General features: G+C 53.5%; 8 protein-coding genes across 8 annotated transcripts; 3 read left to right on the forward strand and 5 right to left on the reverse strand.

Moving 5' to 3' along the window:
* Nucleotides 1–425: 425 nt before the first annotated feature.
* On the reverse strand, nt 426–1,893 carry CTAM01_07904 (acyl-CoA dehydrogenase; the record flags this gene model as incomplete). Its single annotated transcript, XM_060523925.1, has 3 exons — nt 426–792; nt 862–1,722; nt 1,781–1,893. 3 exons carry the CDS (start codon nt 1,891–1,893, stop codon nt 426–428), a joined length of 1,341 nt encoding a protein of 446 aa, XP_060381380.1.
* Nucleotides 1,894–2,799: 906 nt separating this feature from the next.
* CTAM01_07905 (ribosomal protein S12) lies at nt 2,800–3,404 on the forward strand (the record flags this gene model as incomplete). The annotated part of the gene is made up of 2 exons (XM_060523926.1): nt 2,800–2,967; nt 3,033–3,404. 2 exons carry the CDS (start codon nt 2,800–2,802, stop codon nt 3,402–3,404), a joined length of 540 nt encoding a protein of 179 aa, XP_060381381.1.
* Nucleotides 3,405–3,835: 431 nt separating this feature from the next.
* CTAM01_07906 (glycolipid 2-alpha-mannosyltransferase) lies at nt 3,836–5,391 on the reverse strand (the record flags this gene model as incomplete). The annotated part of the gene is made up of 4 exons (XM_060523927.1): nt 3,836–3,903; nt 3,957–4,245; nt 4,299–5,186; nt 5,341–5,391. The coding sequence occupies 4 exons, from the start codon at nt 5,389–5,391 to the stop codon at nt 3,836–3,838; spliced, it is 1,296 nt and encodes a 431-aa protein (XP_060381382.1).
* Nucleotides 5,392–9,184: 3,793 nt separating this feature from the next.
* Nucleotides 9,185–11,806, forward strand: CTAM01_07907 (topoisomerase II-associated protein PAT1; the record flags this gene model as incomplete). The annotated part of the gene is made up of 2 exons (XM_060523928.1): nt 9,185–11,466; nt 11,518–11,806. The coding sequence occupies 2 exons, from the start codon at nt 9,185–9,187 to the stop codon at nt 11,804–11,806; spliced, it is 2,571 nt and encodes an 856-aa protein (XP_060381383.1).
* Nucleotides 11,807–12,260: 454 nt separating this feature from the next.
* On the reverse strand, nt 12,261–13,531 carry CTAM01_07908 (DNA-directed RNA polymerase III complex subunit Rpc37; the record flags this gene model as incomplete). Its single annotated transcript, XM_060523929.1, has 2 exons — nt 12,261–12,964; nt 13,027–13,531. 2 exons carry the CDS (start codon nt 13,529–13,531, stop codon nt 12,261–12,263), a joined length of 1,209 nt encoding a protein of 402 aa, XP_060381384.1.
* Nucleotides 13,532–14,646: 1,115 nt separating this feature from the next.
* Nucleotides 14,647–15,879, forward strand: CTAM01_07909 (uncharacterized protein; the record flags this gene model as incomplete). The annotated part of the gene is made up of 1 exon (XM_060523930.1): nt 14,647–15,879. The coding sequence occupies one exon, from the start codon at nt 14,647–14,649 to the stop codon at nt 15,877–15,879; it is 1,233 nt and encodes a 410-aa protein (XP_060381385.1).
* Nucleotides 15,880–16,497: 618 nt separating this feature from the next.
* On the reverse strand, nt 16,498–17,570 carry CTAM01_07910 (uncharacterized protein; the record flags this gene model as incomplete). Its single annotated transcript, XM_060523931.1, has 2 exons — nt 16,498–17,051; nt 17,540–17,570. The coding sequence occupies 2 exons, from the start codon at nt 17,568–17,570 to the stop codon at nt 16,498–16,500; spliced, it is 585 nt and encodes a 194-aa protein (XP_060381386.1).
* Nucleotides 17,571–18,571: 1,001 nt separating this feature from the next.
* Nucleotides 18,572–20,840, reverse strand: CTAM01_07911 (major facilitator superfamily transporter; the record flags this gene model as incomplete). Its single annotated transcript, XM_060523932.1, has 13 exons — nt 18,572–18,962; nt 19,015–19,106; nt 19,158–19,281; nt 19,336–19,426; nt 19,482–19,641; nt 19,713–19,766; nt 19,828–20,058; nt 20,117–20,170; nt 20,223–20,304; nt 20,365–20,444; nt 20,504–20,525; nt 20,581–20,636; nt 20,691–20,840. The coding sequence occupies 13 exons, from the start codon at nt 20,838–20,840 to the stop codon at nt 18,572–18,574; spliced, it is 1,587 nt and encodes a 528-aa protein (XP_060381387.1).
* Between the last annotated feature and the right edge of the window lie 448 nt (nt 20,841–21,288).

The following is a 21,288-nucleotide window of genomic DNA, read 5'->3' on the forward strand; positions in this document are numbered from 1 at the left end:
GACTCAAGTTACTTCCACTTGACAATGCCCTCTGGCCATTATCATGATCAGGCCACAGATACCAACCATCAATAGCACTGGTCGACTCAGAGCACCTGTCGAAAATCCCCCTCAAGGTTGACGCCATGAAGTTATTAAGGCGGCTCAAAGTCCTACGAAGCGGGTAGAGGCATCGCGGTATGCCAAGACTCGAATCACGCAGGCGGCGCATCTTCGCAATGAGGCCCTGGGGACTTTTCACATGAGGTTTCATATAGCATCTAACGAATCATCATTCGCGAGGCAATGCGCCCCAACACCGAATCGTGTCGCTTTTACTAACAAAAGACGCCATCTAGTAACCTACACGACTCCCAAGGGAAAAGCTTTGCAACTTTGATACCTTCTTTCTTCGCCATTCTCTCAAAACGCGTCTACCGCCCTCTCTATGCGGTATACTCCTTCTGCAACAGCTTGGCGATAGTGTTGAGCTGGATGTTGCTCGTGCCCTCGTAGATGGCGCCGATCTTGCTGTCGCGCCAAAACTTCTCGGCGGGGCCGTCGCGGACGAAACCCATGCCGCCCATCCACTCGATGGCGAGACCGCTGACGCGGCCGGCGACCTGGCTGGCGTACAGCTTGGCCATGGCGGCGTCCATGACAAAGTTCTCGCCCGCCTCCTTCTTGCGCGCCGCGTTGTAGACCAGCGCGCGGGCGGCGGCGATCTCGGTGTAGGACTGCGCGATCTGGTGCTGCATGCCCTGGAACTCGCCGACGAGCTGGCCGAACTGCTTGCGGTCGTTCCAGACGTATCTTGAAAAGGGGGTTAGTCTGAAATTTTACAAAGAGAGAGGAATAACCCAGGGGGGAGGGGGGTCTTACCTGACGGCGTTCTCCCAGGAACCGAGAGCGAGACCAGTCATCTGAGCCGCGATACCGATACGTCCCTCGTTCAAGAGACCAATGGCGTACTTGTAACCGGCGCCCTCCTCGCCCAGGAGGTTCTCCTTGGGGATCTCGACGTCGTCAAAGTTGATGACGCACGTGCTGCTGGCCTTGATACCCAGCTTCTTCTCCTTCTTAGCGATAGAGAACCCCTTGGCATCCTTCTCGACAATGAACGCCGTGATGCCCTTGTACCCCTTGGACGGGTCCAGGTTGGCAAACACGATGAAAAAGTCGGCCTCCTTGGAGTTGGTAATCCACATCTTGGAACCGCTAATCTTGTACCCGCTCTCCGTCTTGGTCGCCTTGGTCGCCAGCGCAAACGCATCAGAACCACTAACAGGCTCGCTCAGACAGAAGCTGCCGACGGTGCTGGTGGCGAGCTTGGGCAGAAAGCGCTTCTTGAGCTGGCTGCTGCCCCACTTGATGATGGCCGTGTTGACGAGGGTGTTGTGCACGTCGACGAGGACGCTGACGCTGGGGTCGACGCGCGCGAGCTCCTCGATGCCGATGATGGCGCTCGTGAAGTTCATGCCTGCGCCGCCGTACTCCTCGGGGATCTCGACGCCCATGAGCCCCTGCTCGAACAGCTGCTCCACGATGGCCGGGTCCATGTTCTCCGCCTCGTCCATCTCGCGCACCTTGGGCGCGATCACGTCGTTGGCGAACTTGCTCACCGCCTCCTGCATCGCGGCCTCGACCTCGGAGAGGTGGGTGATGGGCGTCGGGGGGATGTCGGCGATGTCAAAGTGGTCGGCATTACGGCGGCGCTGGGTGGTAGAAAGGGGTCTTGCGGTCCTGGAAGGGGAATGTTTCAGTATCATGGCTAGAGTCTGCGGAAAGACTGAGTACTTACTGCTGGAGTGGCGAGAGCGCTCTGCCCGGTGTGCAAGTCCTCACCCTCGCAAGGGTAGCAACACCACGGCTTCCTCTCAAAGCAGGGCGAACGGCCCTAGAAATCGACGACATGGTATACGATGTGATGTGTATATAGTCTCGAGATCACTCAAGCAAGTCGGCAACAGCAAAGAGAAAATAGGGTAAGAAGAACTCCGGAGGTACGGGAAGATCTGGGGATCGTGGGAACTCCTCGGCTACTTATGGTCTCGCTCGGCCGTGCGGTGAGCTAGCTAAGAGAGAGAAGGCAAACGCCCGGACGGGAACGGTCAATTGGCGTTGAACGGTTTCCCGAAATAAAGGGTGAGACGATAAGATGAGATTAATCGTAGACAGGAGAGCAAGTCAGGAGTATTGTGTAGGTAGAGTAGAGTAGGCCACACAAATTAAGTCAAACATGCGGTGCGCCCTAGACCGTGAACCTCAAAGCCATTCGGAGCCACGGTACCTGGCGGCTGGCGAACAGACACAGCGCCCGCTTCAGCCGAGGATATCCATCCCGCAGCGGGGGGGACACTGGGGGGCCAACACTGTCCCAGAGTCCCCAGTTTTGCTCCAAGTCTGGGGGAAAGCCGACGGCGTAGCACCCAGATGGGCGACATGCCAGGGGGGGGTTTCTTGGGGTTCTACGGGTGACATGGTGACGCTAGAGTCGCTTACGTCAGGACCTGAATTCTTCCAACGGGCATGTGATGCACCTCTAAAGCCGCCCAGTGCGAGTCACCTAAGCCGATGCCGTCCGTGGTCCGAGTTGCAAAAGGACGGAAGTGGGTCCGGGGGACGGAACTCGCTCCTCTGGCCTGAGGCGTCGATTATCATTCAAGTTCAACCCCTTGCGATAGCCAAGCGCCTTAGGTAAGCAAAAAATCCAGCTTCCAGGGATTCGAATGCACACCTAGGTGCCCAGTCGCGACGATAGCTTCTAGATCGTGACGACAGCAATTGGACGCCGAATACACTCGACACCATTTGCCCGACATGGCCAGCACACTCCTCAGATCCCTTTTCGCCCCGGCGATGAGGCCAGCGGCCTTCCCTCGCGCCGCCTCCATACTCACACCAACGGCGAGCACCATCACCACCCCCCTGATCCGATCCTTCTCCTCGACGCCCGTACAAAATGCCACCATCATGCAGGTCCTGAGAGTTCGTCCTCCCTCCCTGCCTCCCTCTCTACACGATACACTTAACTAATTCTCCCAACCTCACAGGGCTGCCACAAGAAGGGCAAGCGCGCCCGTCACGCCGTCTCCCCCGCCCTGTCCGAGATCAACGCTCCCGCCCTCAAGGGCGTCTGCCTCAAGGTCGGCATCACCCGCCCCAAGAAGCCCAACTCTGGCCAGCGCAAGACCGCTCGTGTCCGCCTCTCCAACGGTCGCCACGTCACCGCCTACGTCCCCGGCGAGGGCCACAACATCCAGCAGCACAGCGTCGTTCTCGTCCGCGGCGGCCGCAGTCAGGATTGTCCCGGTGTGCGGTACCATCTCGTCCGTGGCGCCCTCGATCTCGGAGGTGTGGCCAACCGTGCTACTTCCCGGTCCAAGTACGGTACGATGAAGCCCAAGAAGGCTACTGTTTCTTAAATTGGAGGTCTTGAGTTTGGAAGATGATATGAGTGGAAGACGCATGGATGGGCGCTGTGGAAGGGATTCAGAGCGGAAGGGTACTTTTGCCCTTGTTGTGGTGTACGACTATTAGACACCATAAGACATATCAAGACGTGTACTATTACAATGTACAAAATACCAAAAGAGATTTCACAATATTCAAACATATTCAAGAAGTTCAAGTCAGAGCTGGACAAACACCAGATGGACCCTTCCATTTGCCTATATCTACACAGCAAAAAACGTGTCCAAGTCTTACAGAACCATTTACGCCACTCCACAGTTGGTACCCATGTGCCTGACCAGTGCCTCTCATCGATGCAGGTAAACTCAATTGGCGGCCTTCCCAAGGCCAATTCTGGAATTTGTTGTTACATGCCACTCTTTTATCACGCCCCCGATTTGCTCTAGTCCTGCTGGTTCTCGTAACCCTCAGGCTTGTCCAAACCGTTGATCTCGAAGTAGCGGCTCGTGCCTGATTCATTGTTAGTGGTGTTTGCGAAGAGGTCATGATCACAGCCAACTTACAAGAGTAGCCCTTCCAGTCAAAGTTGTCCTTGGGGTTGCAGTGGCAGCGTCTGTCGAGACGAACCTTCTCGCCAGTGGGGCAGTGGGTGAAGGGAACGTGGTAGTAGGCGATATCGTTGAAGAAGTGAATCTGGTCCTTCGGCAGCATGAGACCGGCGGCGATGGAGTGCACAGGCGCGTCACCCCAACGCTCGTAGAAGAAACCACCATCCTGGTCGAGGGACTCGAAGTAGTCGATGTAGGCCTTTGAGCGGAGCCAGTTGAGGTCACCAACTTCAAAGTTGGACCACTAGTCTCAGTCAGTAATGTCACTGGCGAAGTTCTCTTCGTCGGCCAACTTACGAAATGGCAGTGGTTGTAAGAGTCACCACCGTCGTCACTGAGGAAGCCCATGGAGTTGCCCTCGGCAATGTGCTCGGGGTGGTTCTTGATGAACTTCTTGGTGCTGTCCCAGAGAGTGGGGATGGTCTCGACGTACTCGTACAAGCTCAGAACGAAGCTGTACTTCTTGTTGTTCTCCTTCATGAAGCGGAATGGATCGTAGTGGATATCGCAGAAGAGCTCAATGGAGGGCTCAACACGCCAGTAATAATCGTAGTTCATCATGGCCGGCTGGCGGAAGAAGAAACCAGACTCGAAACGGCACATGTGGCGGTAGCTCACAGAGTCGCCGTAGATGATCTTGCGCTGGGCCATGTCCTCGCGAACCTTGCGGGCCTTCTCCTGGTCAATGTGCTCAGGGAAAGACCAGTGTTCCTTGGGGATTTCGCCGTAGTGAGTCTTGCCGGAAACAAGGGAGGTGGTGACCTTCTTGAAGGTGGCATCGAAAGGCTTGTCATTCAGGAAGACCCAGTCGTAGTTGTAGCGGCGGTTGAATCGGTCCTCAACCTGACGGATGGAGCGGGCAATGTCCCAGATATCGGAATTACGGGCGAGGGTGACGAAGGTGGCATTCATGCGCGGGCCGTCTGCAATGCCAGAGAGCTCATCCCAACCAGGCTCGTTCGGGGTCATGGCCATGGGCCAGTCCTTGGGGTTGTATGCCTCGCCGACCTTGGGGCTCTTGGTTTCGGAATGAGCGGGCTGCTTGGGCTTCTCGCCCTCTTTGTTCTCGCCTTGTTGCTGCTGCTGGCCGCCGGCTGAAGCACCACCGGGTTTGCTGAAAGAGCCATCCTGAAGCCTTACGCCCTCGTAGCTAGAGTGGGAAATGAAGTAGAAAACGGCGAGACCCTGCGCGAGAAGGTAGATGTAAGCACGGGGTCATGAAGTTTCTTTGACGTGTGCATGACGGAAATGTCGTCGAGATGCGAAAGGTATTGTGCCGCGCGTCTAGGGATCAGAGCTGACTGCGCTCGCGCAGAATGGTAGCTGGGGATCAACTTACGAAGAAGGCGAAGAGAATGTATCGCACATAGCGTGCTGAGCCTGTCGCCATCTTGACCGGTGTATTCAGGCCTTGGATGGAAGCCTGGGTCGGTTGAAAAAGGATGAAGCAGAATGGAAGAATAAGAGAAATCCCGTTCTTCCCCAGAGATGAACAAGGGCGACTGGGAAGGAGAGGGAAAAAATAGAAAAGAGGTGCACAGGAAGGGATACGTATTCGTACGAGTCGACCGCCTGAGAGAAAAGGATGGCTTCAGGAAAATGTTCAGAGGAGCTGGAGTACCAGGAGCGCGCTAGCAGCCACGCATCCCACTGGATTTGGGGGACCTGAAGGAATCTCACAGGGTTAGGAGGTACGAATGCAGCGTACGCGGTGCGTCCACCCCGAGAAAAGGGAGCGCTAGCAGGAAGTACCGCGAGGTGGAATAAAGGGGGTGGGGCGACAACTGGCCTGCTCCCAGGAGGTTTGCAACTCAAAAAGAGCAGCCAGGGGGCACATAGAAGTATCTTTACGCGGAACTTTGTATGAATCTCTACTTCTGCTTCCAGCTCGAGGTATCTCCCACTTCTCGCGACTGAGATTGATGGAAGCAGACCTGAACTCAACAGCTGCATTCACTCATATCTTTTTCTTACAGACCCCATGCAGAAACGAGGATGTATAATTAGGTGCGAAAGTCGACATGGCTCTTTCTGGGCATTTTTCAAAATGCTGATGCAGAGCAACATATGGACGATAGCAGGGAGAGGTCGAATAGGTATCGCCACAGAATCGCGGATGCAGACGATACAAAGTACACGAGACATGCATTCTGGGCATGGCATGCTTTTGACAACTAAGTATCCTCCACGTACCTCTCTTCGGTGCAGAGGGCTGCCGCGTACCCGTTCCCAGCTCTTGGGCATCCTGTCTCCATACGATCGGGGACAGGGAACGTGGCCACTGTCGGAATCTGCTGCAGCGGCCTGCCGTCAGCCCTGGGAGTCAGGTCCGTAGACCAGGGGTCAGAGGGTGAGCTTTCTCTTCCATTTGGAAGCTGGTGCTGAAAGTTGGAACCCCATTTGACACTGGCTGAGCGACGGGACCCAATGGGCGGGAAATCTCTCCGTGTCATCCAACTTAACCCTGCCATCCAGCAATGGTAGACTTAGATACGCTACCACGTATGGTCTAGAGCAGGTACTGCTTACACACATGGTTGATACCCCAGAAAAGACAATCATCATGTCTGAAACTCACTGTCATCCCTTCTGCCCTGCGTTCCAGAGCTTCTCAACCCCCTGTGCTTTCTTCTGCGATGGACATGTACACATTTCCATTTTGATTGCCCCTGGCAGATCTAGTTGCCTCGTGTATATTAGTCAATTGTGCAGATACGCTGAGTTCTATGTCTGGACATGTTTTATTTTATCTGAAGATTCCACACAACGATGGGCCTACTAATACCGTGCGAGTCGCGATTCTTGCGGGAGTCCGGGAGAAAAGTACCTCATCCTCAATAGTGTCGGATCGTGGAATTCTCACCCGGCTCTTGGCGACTTTTTCAGCATCGAATCAATGGAACACATTTCGATAACGCCAAATTGGCTCTGTTGTTAGGCTCGTGTGGCTTCCGTGCCCTTTAGCTGCTTGCCGCTCGTATCCCGCCCGGTGCCGTGCAGCAAAGATCGCCGTGCCTTTTGCCCCCAAAAGCTCGTGCCGAGAGCTCAGCTCAAATGCTGCAACCGACTCTTTCGTCTGCAAACAACGACGTAGCAATACCATGGGTATTCAGTTGTCAGCGTGTGCTCGCGTTCGGCTTTGCTCTTGCATACGGAAACATTCAACCAAACCAGTTCATGCGACTGCCTGATCATCTTCAAGAGATGTACAATCATCCCGAAGGGTACATGATGCATCGTTGACAGCGGACTGTCCGGAAGATCAGAACACCACAATGCAGGGCACAGAGCGCTTTGCTGGTCGTGCTTTTATGCCCGCAGCATCAAATCTGTAACCAGGTGCCTTATTTGGTACATGGAGCATTCTGGAGAGACAGCCAGCCACCATGTTCGACCGTCTACTCTAGTCGAGTACATTCGGGGTCACCAAACGGGATGAACCTGTCAAAATGTGGCTTCCTTGTGCTTGCTTGGTAGGCTTGCCGCCCAGATGAGCCTGGCTGGGCAGTAGATTCCTGTCTGGCGTCACAAGAACCCTACGTTCCAACTGACTCTGACCGGTATCGCTCATCGATGCGCTCAACTGTGAGAAGAGAGCTCGGAATTGTCCGTAACCCACCGACTTCTGATCGATGTTTGATGGCTGAGTCAAGGGAGTCGACTAACAGCAGAGCTAGGTATCAAGATGAGTCGATGCAACAGTTGAGGCGTTCAGTGATAGTTGGTTATTGTCGTGAGCCTCCGTGCTTCACAAGTGAAGTACTAAAAATCATGCTATGAGCTCCTGCTCTGTCACTAAAACTTAGTAAATGTTTTTCGGACACCAGACAACATAAAGATAGATTGCCGACTGGATTGAGCTATCCGATTTGCTCACGGGATATTGAAGATAGCCTTACAATGCAAGCAATTTATAAACACTGACCTCTCGGTTGTCGCGATGAATCCAGCTCAATTTTATCTACAATACAATATCAAGATGTGGACATCATCATGAGTGAAGCCAGGTGAATAGTCAGTATAAAACAGATGAATACTGTTCACAGGATGCCTCAGAGCAGCATCTTAGACAAGGCTGGAGATATACTCAGTTTTCAGGTTAATTCAAGAGATATTGACAGCAGACATCAGTGTGCGGCGGACTATGATCCTCCCAAGTTTAAGCTTCCTACACATTTGGACAAATCCAGACAGACCACAGAATAAGAACGGCCCGGACAATTGTGATTGCATCACCTAGAAAGCAGGGTGCACTTGATGATGGGTGTCACTCATCCAGATCCCTGGCCAGGACCCCTCTATCCACATTCGGCGAGCAAATACAGGCCACGATGACGAGAGGGGCTATCTCCAGGCCATCCCCCAAGCAGCCGGCGTATGACTAACCGTTCACGTGACTTCAGTCCTTCCAGCTAAGCTGTCCAAGCTCGCTCATTGGCTCGGAGTGGGCCATGTAGTGGGGTCCCAAGGCTCTCGAGCCTCAATTCCTCCCCACGGATGCGAATGGTGCATCACCACTTTGGCCATCGCAACCCAACCTCAGCGACGCGACTCTTTTTGCTTCCTTTCACGCTCCGAATCTCACCTGGCGCATTGTGTTCAACCTTGTGCTCTGGTGAATACCTTGTCTCTGGATATCAATTCACTGAGCAGACCCGGCCAAAGCACCCCTGTTTATGCCTTGTCGCTTTGCTCTCAGTTTTGGTATTTGTCTTTGACGACATCATGATAGTTTTGCGAGCTGCTACACCTAAATCCACAGATCTCTCGTTCTCTTAGTGGTAAGTCGCACAAACTCTCTTGTCTTTTCAATCTTGATTGAGAATTACTGGAGACCTCTTGTCATGATTTCTGCCCCTACAGTCTCTACAGCGGCAGCTACGGCCACTGCCTGAACTCATCAAGGCGAGAGAGGTGCCGGGCAGCTTCCTTGCCACACCACTTTAGCTACGATGATACTATGAAGCGGGAGGGACCACTCACTCTTTCCCTTCTTGAGCTTCTCAGGCCCATCTCAGTCCTTGGCCTTCTTCTCCCTTCTCTCACCCTGCCTTACTATCTCCAACATCTCTTCCTCAGCATCTATTTGCCTCACTTCGTCAGAGACCCAACTCCGATGCTGACCACGACCTAGTATACAGCTATTTCTCTTATTTGAAACGAAGACGGACTAGTTGTTCAACATGTCTTTTTTCGGCTTCGACCCTACACGCCCTGCTGGCCATAACACGGCGGCACCAGGCTTCTCTCAGACTCACGATCCTTTCGCCGGCCTTTCGCGCGGCGATGCCGAGGACGACGACGCTGTCGAATTCGACGATACGTATGATGGGCTAGGCGACCAACTCGAGGAGAGCGGCGATGCTTTCAACGACGACACATTCGGAGGTGGTGGTCCGACTACCATCTCGAATGCCCCTGTCGGAAAGGACTTCGACTTCTTTGGCCAAACGGCAAAGGTGTCTGACGCCATCGAAGAGGAGCAGGTTCGCTACAGCCGCCAAGTTCCTGCCGCAAAGCCTGCCCCCGCTCCTGCGCCCGTTCAGCAGCATTATCAGCAAGCCCAACATCCGCAGCAATACTACTACCCCCAGAGCCAGCAGGCCCCCAGACCTGTTCGCACTGGCTATGAGAAGTACAAGGATGCGGAACCCATTCCCGACCTGCACGTCGACGCGTCGCTTTGGGGCATGCCTTCCAAGAAGACCGCTATCCCCGAGCCTTCCCCGAAGCCGCAGGCTGTCCCGTCCGCCAGCAGGAAGGTCATGAGTCTGGAAGAGGTGGAGAAGGCAATGCGAGAGCAAGCCACCCAACGAACCCCTCAGCCAGCTTTCTCGGAATCTGCGCCGCCTCCTCAGGGCTACCCAGGGCCTGAGTACGGCTACGGACGGCCAGAGCCTGCCCAACAGCAGTCCTTCCATGGTGTTGAACATCATCAACAGCGTGGTGGCCAGCCTCAACAGCATCCTGGTCATGGACATCCCGTACAGATTCTGCAGAGACCTCAGTCTATTACCTCCAAGCCGACTCCGCCTGTTCAAGGAACTCCCAGCCCGCTTGCTCAGCCTCCTCACTCCCAAGCCCCGCCTTCGCAGCCGACTCAGATTCTTCAGAACCCGAACAGACTCTCAGGTGATGCCGCACGGCTTGGCGCTCATGGCCCTCAAGCTCATCACCAGGCCCACGGCCACCAAGGACACCGTTCGCAGGGTTCCATGGGACGTGTTCCATCCGCCAATCAGCAGCAGCAGCAACAGCAACAGCATCTTGCGCACCTGTCAGAGGACGAGAAGGCCGCTTACCTTGATCAAGAAACCAAACGTGCTAAGCGCAATCACAAGATTTGGCTCTTGTCCAAGGATAATGGCCTTATGACACCACAAGACAAGAATTTCGTTACCCGCATCCAGCTGCAGCAACTGGTCTCGGCCACTGGCAACCCTATTGACAACACCAACGATGATTCGTTAACTGAGGATTTCTACTACCAGGTCCTTAGCCAAATCCGTGGCGGCCAGCGTCAGAACCCCAACCAGCCGTTGAACAACTTTGCCCAAACCTACCTCTTCCAAACCGGCAGCCGCCAGGGCAACATGAGAAGACAGGGACGGGCGGCAGAAAACCACGTTCAGCGAATGGAGCAGCAAGTTCAACGTGCTGTCGAGGCTGCCAAGAATAAGCCCAAGAATCCCCAGCTGGTCATCGCTGGTAGTCTCGGAAAGATTTCCTTCAGCAATGCAAAGACGCCCAAGCCCCTCCTGAACATCAAGCGAACTGACAGCAGTGGAGATGCCAACCGTCCTGGTAACGGCAAGCGCCATGGCGAGTCGAACAGTCTGGATCGCAAGGCTATCCTGCGAAACATTGAGAAGGTCTACAACACCATCATGAAGATGGAAGACCACGCCCGCTTCATTCCCCCTCCTCCCACAAATGGAAACGACGAAGAGTTTCATGCTAAGCACCAAGAGTGGTTGGAGACGGCTCAAGCCTACAATGCCCAGCTCTGGAATGATCTCAAGGTTCATGAGCCTATTGGCGCTACCACCCTCCACCCCTTCATTGCATTCCTGTCCTTCCCCAAGGGCAAGAAGGCCATTCCCCGCGTCTTCCGCCACATCAGCTTCGAACAGCGCACCACGATTTTGACCATGATCATTATCCACCTGGACCAGCTTGATGTGGTTTATGGAGCTCAGACCACCGTCGGCGAAGTCAGCCTCAATGCTGCTATGCGTGAGAGCATTGAGCTTTTCTCGGCAGCCGTCATGCCGAGCCTGTTCGCTTACTTCAACGAGACGGAGTTGGACATTGTGACGGGCGTTCTTGGTCTTATTAGCACCAAGTTGAACATTGATCTCATTGCCAAGACTCGGGTTGGATGCTCAATGCTGACTCTCATTCTGAGCCGAGCCGAGCTTCTGAAGCAAGGTGGCGGAGGTAGCCCTCAGCTGTGGGCTGAGTGGTAAGTCAAGCAACATCTAGTCAGCACTCACAGTTACTAACAATCTCGCAGGGAACAAACCTTCAACATGTTCTTCAACAAGCTTGAGCCCACCCTCCATCACATCTTCCCAGGCAGCGTCAACACGGGAGAAGACGTTGTGGTTTGGCAGCTCCTCGCTGCGGTTGGTGTCAGTGCCAACCCTGAGCAGCAGCAACGCCTGGTCCTTGCTGTCAAGGACCGCGTCCTCGACACCGTCGCGCACGCAAAGACGCTCCCGGGCGCCATGGCAACTACTCGGTTGGCCACTGTCAACCTCTTCATGCACTCCATTGGTTTGGATGTCGAATTGCTTCAGTAAGGGGATGTATTAGTGGAAGAGAACGTGCAATCGCGGCGTTCATTGCGCCATTCGCGGTTGGAGCGCATTACAATTGACTGAAGAAACGCGTTGGGATGTTTGGGATATAAAGGGTCTTATGACGCATGGCCCGTGATTTTTTGAGGGCTTTGGGGTCGCTGCTGAGCTGTAGTACTGGGACTGCAGTTTGATGGAGGCTTCAACATGCGACGATGGCTTGTCCCGTGGCAATATGCACAAACATATCTTGTGTAGAATACGCACACGACTCTATGAGATGGCGCCGCCATATGAGTATCAGGGGTGGGTCGAGACCAGTCTTGCTAGTTAGAGCAAAAGAAAATCTGCATTTGAAGTTTAAGCAAAGTCTCATCTTCTCTGAGTGACCTCTCTATAACACCGTAACGCCTGAGCTATGCAAATCGAATCCTCTGTCGAGTAGACTGACTGTCCCTTATGTGAGATCCATGCTTGAGGATGCTTGCGCAGGCGCAGGCGCAGCTCTTGCTTTGCCTCCACGCCGTGCGGCCACAGCACCCCGTGCCTTGGGCTTCACCTTGCGCGCCTGCTCTTGAGCAGCGGCCACAGCTGCCGCCTCAGCTTCCATTTCCGCCTTGGTCGGGACCTTTGGCTTCTTGATACCGCTGACAGCCTCCAATAGCTCGTCGTCGCCCCATTTGGTCTCCAACCTCGCAACCTTGTCAGCCAGATCCACCACGGGCTTCTCCTCCTCGGCCCCGTCAATGGCGGCCTTCTTCTTCTTTTCCTCGTCCTCTTCGTCGGCTATGGGCGCAGGCTTCTCTCCGGGAGCGCGCATGATGAGACTCTCCTGGTAAATCTCCCAGGCCGCCTCGTTGTCCTCGTCCGTGTACTTTAGCTTGCGCCAGTTCTCCATCTGGACGGAGCGGAGGCGGTCGGCCATGGTTTCGCTCTTTGCGGTGGCGCCGTCCTGGGTCGTCTTGATGGTCATGTGGATCGCGCGCGCGGCGGCCGATTGCGGGCTCGCGCCGCCTGCTCCCCCGGGCCCGCCTGCTGCCGCGGCGGATTCCTTGGCCGCTGCGGCGGAGGCGTTGCGCTCTTGTTGGGCTACGGCGTCGACGTGGTGGAGTTGGGGGCGGAGGTGGACGAGGTTCGTCACGGGGGTGAGGTGGAGGTCCTCTGAATAGGGGCAGTTGTGGTTAGTAGACTGGAAGAACATGGAAAAGGGAAGCGAGACTCACTTCCTTGGAAGACGCCAATCATGTACTGAACCTCCTTATGGTCGGGACATTGACCGCCGAGCGTCTGCGTGCGGAGGACCTTGTCCTGGCGCACCGCCTCGGGCCACTCGAGGTACAAGTCATCCTCCAAATCGACGTCGCCGCGTCTCTTCTGTCTAGGCGGCGGCGCGCCGACACCGAAGCCGCCAGACAGGCCGTGTGTGCCGCCGTTCTTGGACTCGAGACTGGCTTTCAGCTGGCGGCCCCACTTCATGCCCTTTTCCTTGTCGTAGGATTGAGTGTAGTCGAGGGGCACGTCGACCTCGACCATGCCGGAGCGGCCCTTGAGGCGCATCTCGGTCGGGGCGGTGGTGCGCGGGTCGGTGCGGTTGGGCTGCTGGAGGACCCAGAGCTTGCGTCCCTGCGGGAGGGAGGGGTTGAAGAAGACGTCGTAGGAGGCGACGACAGGGTCTGGGTCGAAGGATTCGTCGATCTCGGGCTCCATTGTTGCTGTCGGGGCGGTCATTGTTGTGGTGTTGGTGTGAATTGGACAAGGTCAATTCGTGACTCTTGTTCGCCCGAGATGTGTGGTTTGAGGTCGGGAAATTTTTGGATTGCGCCGGTGAGTCCTTACCCCACGGCGGGATGGACGTCAGCGCTTATCGATAAGAGTGCTGTAGCTCACCCTTGTCCGAGGTGGGGGACGACCTTCTTGCAGCTCCTTTCTTTGACTACCTACACCTTCGTTCCCTCGGAGAAACACAAGTTGACCTAAGGTGCATTAAGATCATAACTCTCTTTGCCAGTATTTGTTTCAATGTAAAACAAGACAAGAATCTGATCAACCCATCGAAGTGCACCAATCCTTAGATGGACGGAACTTAATTTGCCTGGGAACGACTTAGCTGGAGAACCATACCTCGATTCCACCAATGTGGCTCTGTAACCAACAACAGCAAGAAAGAGCAGCACCCGTTACATCGCCTTCGCATTTGGTTTATCACCAATGCTGCAGATTCAAACTCTCTGGAATATTGTAGGGCAGACTCAACACTATGGGGTCATCTGCCGCGTGAATAGTCTGAAGAATCTCTCTAGTTCCTACTCCCCGGCACGACACCTTGTGCTTCCAGCGCTGGACGTCCAAAATTGTACGTCAGTCACATTGGCTATGGATAACAGGTTCATACCCGTATCAGCCGGTGCATTGGCTTGTGACTTTATTGCAAGCACACCCTTGCTTTGCTGTCGAAGGTGTTGCGCTGATCTGTTGTGGTGAGGTTGGGTCGTGGCGACTGGACATAACGCGCCGGCCTTATGAGAGGGATGCAGTTCATGCAGTCTCCTTCTCATGGGTTGAGCCCTACAAACGAATCAACGGGTTAAATCCTGACTTTTAGTTGATGGATAGCTCGCGATCCTTGGACAACTGGCAACGCTATGTCGCCATCTAAACTGGTTCGGGCTAATATTAAAGTAGCGCTGATGAGAGACACTAGCAACCACATGAAGACTTACACGCAACCCAGCTTCACGCTTCCTCATCTACTTTAAGATTCGAGTACAGCCCGTTGGGTGAACTTTGCAGAAATGTGACCCAGCATCATTATGACCTTGCATGGAAGCCATCGATAGCCCCAGATGGCGGCCGAAGTCCCAAACTCACTGAACTGGGTATCTTTCGTGACGGGCATTCTCTCCTTCGCCCTCACCACTCTCAACTTGATAGCCCTTTACGCCAACTTCGTTGCCACGATAAGATCTGCCCCAAACGAAATACGAGATTCACTAGGAAACCTCAGACAACAACTCTGCGAAGAACGACAAGCCCTCCGGCACCAGTCTCGAGAGATCCGCACAAAAACGAAGCTGCGCCAGCGCATCTTCAACCTGAGCGACAGAGACGCCAGCCACGAAGCCCGCTCAGCACTATCCTACGCGGAGCAGACGCTGCCCCTCCACTACCTCACCCTCCGCGACCTCTGGCGCACCTTCAAAGAGCTCGAGCGGCCGTTCCTCATCGCGAGCGGGTACCGCGCCGAGGCCATCCACAACGGTGCGTCGTGGGGCGAGGCGGATCTCGACGAGAAGGTCCGGGCCGATTTCGAGAAGCACGGGGAGCAAAATAGTTTCGCGGACTGGAGTGCTATTTACAAGTGCGACTTTGCGCACCGGTTTATTTGGTGGCAGATCAAGGATGATGTGAAGAAGCTCGGGGACGAGGTCATGCGGATCATGGCGAGGCGGACGGAAAGGGAGGTGACCTATACGCGCATGATGGTGAAGCAGATCTTCCAGGGTGATGGGCCAGCGCAGATTGTTGACGTCCGGCCTCCGCGACGGCCTCCTGGTGGAGGGGGTGGCGGCGGTGGAGGAGCCAGGAGGCGTATGAGTTGGGGATCTGGGCCTGTGAGGCGGAGTCCGATTCCGATGAGACGAAGTCCTGCTCCGGTCAGGAGAGCTCCTGTACCCGTCCCTGTGAGGACGCCACATCACGATCGATCCAAGAAACACAACGAAAGAAGCTCGAGTTCTTCCTCCTCTACGAGCACCGGCAGCAACAGGGGCAATCAGGCGACGAGACGGGGGATGGATGTGCCGAGACGCAGTAATTCGGTAATCAGCGAGCATAGACACAGTCACCCAAAGAGCGACGCCGCTACTATTGGGAAACATCAGCGTCGTCCGAACCATCAGCCACAGGCGGGAAGTAGTCGATGGGAGCATTTTCGCGGCAGGCCTTCGCGGCAATATGATCTTAGGGAGTACTTTGAGGGTCGGGGGCGGGATCATTCGAGGATCATAGAGGTTATTCCAGAGAGTGAGATTGACTACTTTTCACCCCGGTCGCGGCACAAGAACGACGGGAAGTGAAGCAACTGCTTTCATAATTTGTAGATTAAAGACAGCTTGAAGAAATCAATGTCTGTGTTCTTGAATTTGTCCCGCAGATAACAAGCCGGCTTTCAACTGAGCCGTGGACAAGATGGGGCGATAGGATCCAAGTGATCAAGGCTGATAGATAATTCCAGATGTCCGGTAATTCGAGATGGAGGGGCAATGATATAACCGCCACAGGCTGACTGGCTGATGTTTCTTGGTCTTTGCAGACGAAGACCACTCGGTGAATGTATTGTCAAGTCTATCATCTAACTCGTGCGATATCTCGCTAGTTTCTCATTGCCGCCAAGATCCCTTGAGCATCCATTGTGGCAGTACAACTTTGTGATCACGCTCAGAACCAGCCGTCTTGTTTTCTTCATTTCCAGAGCTCAGTGTCCGTTTTGCGTCTTGAGCGCCCAACAGGCTCCTCCGAATGTCTTCGGCTCGCGCTAGGAGGTTGCATTTTCTCTCCGAGGGCATAGCCTGAATTCCGTGCGACTGAATCCACAGCACAAGTTCGTAGAATGTCATCAATGTGAGATCGACTACGTCGGCTGGAAGCTGACTTTTTGATCTGAGATACGTCCTCTTGGCGGAATCGAAGGTCTTTCAGGGGCGGGACTGATCCCTTGGCACATGAATGTGCCTTCGGCTGCATTTGCTGCAGTGCTTCGACATGGCTAGGTAAGCGCCTGATGGCACTTCAAACAGGGGCTCCTCGTCTAGCAGACCAGTCGATGCATTCCTGCACTCCCCGCAGACGATGGGAATAGTCTCTAAATCGCCTTTCGAGATGTCCACATGCCTCCAGAACTCTTCATAGAGTTGGAGTCCAAGTCTCCCCATTTTGCTATTTTTGGAGCTCTTCGCGTACGACCTCGGACCGTTTATCAGCTGGTTCAGGGGGTCACAGATGTTGAGCCCGGCCCACGAATGAGGCTGGACTTCACAATCTGGAGGCAGCCTCAAAGCTTGCTCGCTCGGCGGCAGTGTCCGGAAGATGAGGGCGGCGTACTCTTCGAAAATGGTCAAGAGTAGCTGTTGTCGATCTTTTTCAGTCTCGGTGGCGGGCTGTCTTGGCAGCTGTGCAAACTTGAGCCAGGCATTGTGTGTTCTCCTCAGAACCCAAAAGGCCACATGGCTTGAGGGCAGCTTTTTATGGTCTCCGATGTTTCGCTCGGCTTTTAGTCTCTGCTGGAAGCGAATTCGCTCTCTTGTGTGCTCTCTGATGCGTCTTTCGAGAAGCTGCGACTGGCCAGCATATATACCGGCAGTACCATTCTAGTTGCAGATGACATGAAGATACACTGCCCAAGGGCAAGGGCCGTCGGTTGGACATTCGTACTTTTTCACCCGAAGGAGAGATTCCAGACTGATTCTCTCACCCTGCAGCATGGCAAGGATTTCAGGGTTGATAACTTCCGGTATCTTGGACCGAAGACGGCTAGGGCCTCCCGATTCCCGGACAAAAACGTCGCCTCTTCGAAATTCTTTTAGGTGCTGAGACCTCAAAGGCTCGTGAAGGCCATGAAGAATTTGATCGAGAATTCGTAAGTATTCAGGCATTTTACTGCGGTTGGCTGCGCCCGACTATTATCAAGAGTCAGGCATCTGGAAATGTTTTGCGATTACTGTGACTAAGCCAACTTACGGACGATGATACCTGAGACCTTTGCGTCCATTTTCGTGGACGGCGATGATCCACAGCGTTCTTCGATAAGATACTACTAGACGTGTCTGCCCAAAGACGCAAGTATTTGTACCCAACACATCGTATGAGTGGCATCCTTAACACAAAAGTACCGTCATGCAACATATTGATGGGCGCAGGAATCGATTTGGTATAGCGGCGAGCCCGTGTTGTAGCATTTCGGGCTATTGCAGTCCTGAAACTATCAATATTTGGAGAAAGTCCTCTATGGATGTAAGGTCAAGGTCTTAGGGCGGTCATTGAAACGACTGAGTAGACAATACAAGTCTGGATCATAAAAGTTAAGCCATGGCACCCGGCCTTAAGACCTCAATCTTTCTATTTCAAATCCGGCGGGTTGCCCTTCACTTCTGATTTTAGGTATAAATACGAGTTGCAGCCTGTGGGAGAATGAATGCACTGGAGAGCCAAAGTACTGTATATAAGTCTTCGTCCTATGAGATCTAAGGAACTTGGTCTTGAGAACTGAGTGTCTGGGAGACCCGTTTCAACGCTGAGAGTAAAGTGGAAGGAACATGTTGTCTTCACCGCGACAAAGGATCTTTCCCCTTACGCCGAAGCAGAGAGATGAATGTCTTTGTGCCGTTTAGAGTCGAATGGCCGGGGGTTAAGGGGGAAAGTAGTCTGAACTGCTTTGCATGAAGCTGAAATGGAACTATGGAACTTGAAGATTCTTTCTGGATATAGTTCAATCACAATAATACTCTAGACAGTAGAGAGGTTGAAGGAATGTCAGCAACAAGGGATAGGACTGGTGCCAGGGAGGTTCTCGTGTACTATATCACCCCAATACTGCGACGTTGAATGGGATGTACCTGGGTGCTCTTATGGGAAGTTTTCGGTACAGAGGAGAATCTGTCCCCCTATTTTGTTTTCGGCCATTTGAGTGCTAGCTTCTAACTTCAGTAGACCGAGCATCAAAAGTCCCTCATCATTTCTGAGCTACACTCCGGCTCCTGTACTCCTCGGCAATCAAGGCTTGTCTTGGAACTTCCCAAAACCCTCGTTGCCAGCAACAGCACTGTCATTCTCCCCAATGTCCACAGACTTGACACCCGAATGCGCATTATCCGGCTCGCCAGTCGACTCTTCCTTGACCGCCTCCTTCGCCTTCTTCTTCTCCTCCCACTTGAAAGCAAAGTGAATCCCAACAAAAATGACGGCCGAAACCAATGCAAAGGCAAGATACAGCTTGGCGCCGATGCGCCAGTGTGGGGCCTCGGATGCCGGGAACGCGGCGATGGGGATGAAGGCGCTCATGATGTAGGCGAGGACAGTTCCGCTGGCGAAGAGGACGGTGCGCACCTCGGGCTCGCCTTGGAGGTGGGCTGATGCCCAGGAGCATAGCAGCATCGTGGAGACACTTAAGATATTTAGAGTGGTAATCATGGGGCCTTGGTTCAGGTTTGACTTACGCTCCGATGTAGTTCATGTACCAGCCGGCCATGTAGGCTTGTTGATTACTGGGTCTTATGATGAGGATGATCTGTGAAGTGATGTTGATGACCTGCGTGATATTAGCCAAGCAGGATGAAATCTAAAGATTCAAGACAATTACCGAATGCAGAAGCAAGAATGGCAGTCGAACTCCAAAGTAGTCGCTGAGGCCACTGAAGAGCAGCTCTGCCACGAGTTGGACGGCTTGGCCGATGATGGGCAAGTAGTTGAGCATGGCAACAGAGCTGGAGGAACGATCAGCACGATCTTTTAGTTCAAAGAGCAAGGCGAGTACTTACTATTTGACCGATCCATCTGCGTTCTTCAAAGACTTGAGCCACAAGTTGAAGTAACTGGCTGGCGTAAAATTACCGCCAATGGGCCACGCGACTGTGGTGCACATTGTCAGTATAGGTACTCGAGATTATTTCAATCCAGCACTCACTAGCAAATGCCCAAAGTTGCCAGAAGCTGAAACATCGCACGAAAGACTTGATCGTGATGCCAATTTGTGGCTTGCGACCGACCCTGCGAGCACGGGCGAGGGCAATCTCAATATGCTTCGGCTTCAAGTAGAACTTTGCCAGGGGATTTGGGCGTTCGGGCTTTTTCATCGGTTAGCAATACTGTTTTCGGTACCTCATGAGAATCCAATTAGGGGCTCGAAAGTACTCACGTAGCCGGGAAGAATGAAGAACGCAGCGAGAGCTACGGCTATGGTACAAACACCCTAGAAAGAGGTCAGACCAGTAGAACTGAGTACCAGCTACAAGATTTCCGCTGTGACTTACATTGATGATGAATGCCCAGCGCCAGCCAGAACGTCCATGTAGACCCTCAAAATTTGTTGAAAGCGCCCCTTGCATCGCGCCCGAAAGCATCGCCCCGGCCGGCTGAGCAATGTTGTACAGACTCATGCGTAGGGCGACCTCGTGGGGCATGTACCACTGGCTGATGAGGGTAAAGTAGCCTGGCCAAGCTGTGCCCTCAAAGAAACCAATAAGGAAACGAAGGCCGTAGACCTGGTTAGAAGTCAGAGATGAGACTTAGTGGTGGTGGTTCGGGATTGTGACGTTGTACCTGTTTCGCGCTGGTGACAAGTGAGAGGCAGCAGGTGAGGATGCCCCAGATGAGCTGTGATGTCAGTTAGTAAGCCGCTACTTGAGGGGCCTCTGTAAAAACTGACTTCACATGCTGGCAGCCATTTCGAGGGGCCAAAGTGGGATATGATGATGCATGAGGGATACAGCATAATCATGTACCCGATGCTGCACACAACATATTTGTTAGAACGCCTCTATGATATAGAGTGGAAATCATTAGCTCACTTGAAGAATGTAGTAAAATAGTTGAGCTCATTCCCCAGAAGATTGAGGTCCTCCTTCATTCCTGACACATATGCATTGCTCTATAACACGTCGGGTCAGTACTTTCAGTTACCAGACGGCATGAAAACAGATCTCATACGATATTCGTCTGATCAATGTATCTATCAAAGGGTGTTAGCTTTCAGTCTACTTGGCGGCAGCTCAGTTCACACTCACTTAAACATGTAACCCAAGAAACCAATTGTCAGGAAGAACAAGTCCAGGCGCCAAAGCTGTGCACCAGTTTAGTAACGGCGCTGAATATTTATATCATACCGGAAACCTACGAAAGCCCTCTCGTCTTTGGGATCAATATCATCCTTTGGATTGCTCGCGATCGGAGTAAGAACACCTTCGGATCCAGAGTTGATGCGTCTTTGCGGGGCCGGTGGCAGCTGAGCCGCGACTGGGATTGGAGTTTGCTCTGGAACGCCCATATTGGTTCTCTTGCAGTCGAATGACAAGCTGCAAAACCTTCATGTCTTTTTAGAAGCAGAGTCTACGAAAGCAAATCCCACTTCGCGTCGAGGATGAAATCTGACTATCACTTGCCGATGTACTTATACGAGCCATCAAGAATTTCCTGCGGCAAAGAGCCGCGAATCCTCCATGATGATATCAAAGTCAGAGGCGAAGACGTGCTCCGCGTGGTGTGGTGTGCTGGTGGAGCATGCCGACGACCTCGGACTGAAGGGGATTGACTACGATTCACGACGTTGCATGCTATCCGTAAATGGTTCGAGGATTACACCTCAGATCTGTATTGTATGGAATTTAGCTCATTCGAGAGTCCTTCGTGGCTTTCAGTCGGAGACTGTCCGTCAGTCAAAGTAGCGCCGGCTATTTGTGCCGAAATCCAGAGGGGCGTTGCCGGCAACCTTGCGA

This window comes from Colletotrichum tamarilloi, assembly GCF_030869305.1.
Source record: "Colletotrichum tamarilloi strain Tom-12 chromosome Unknown Scaffold_26.1, whole genome shotgun sequence".
NCBI classification, from domain to species: Eukaryota; Fungi; Ascomycota; class Sordariomycetes; order Glomerellales; family Glomerellaceae; genus Colletotrichum; species Colletotrichum tamarilloi.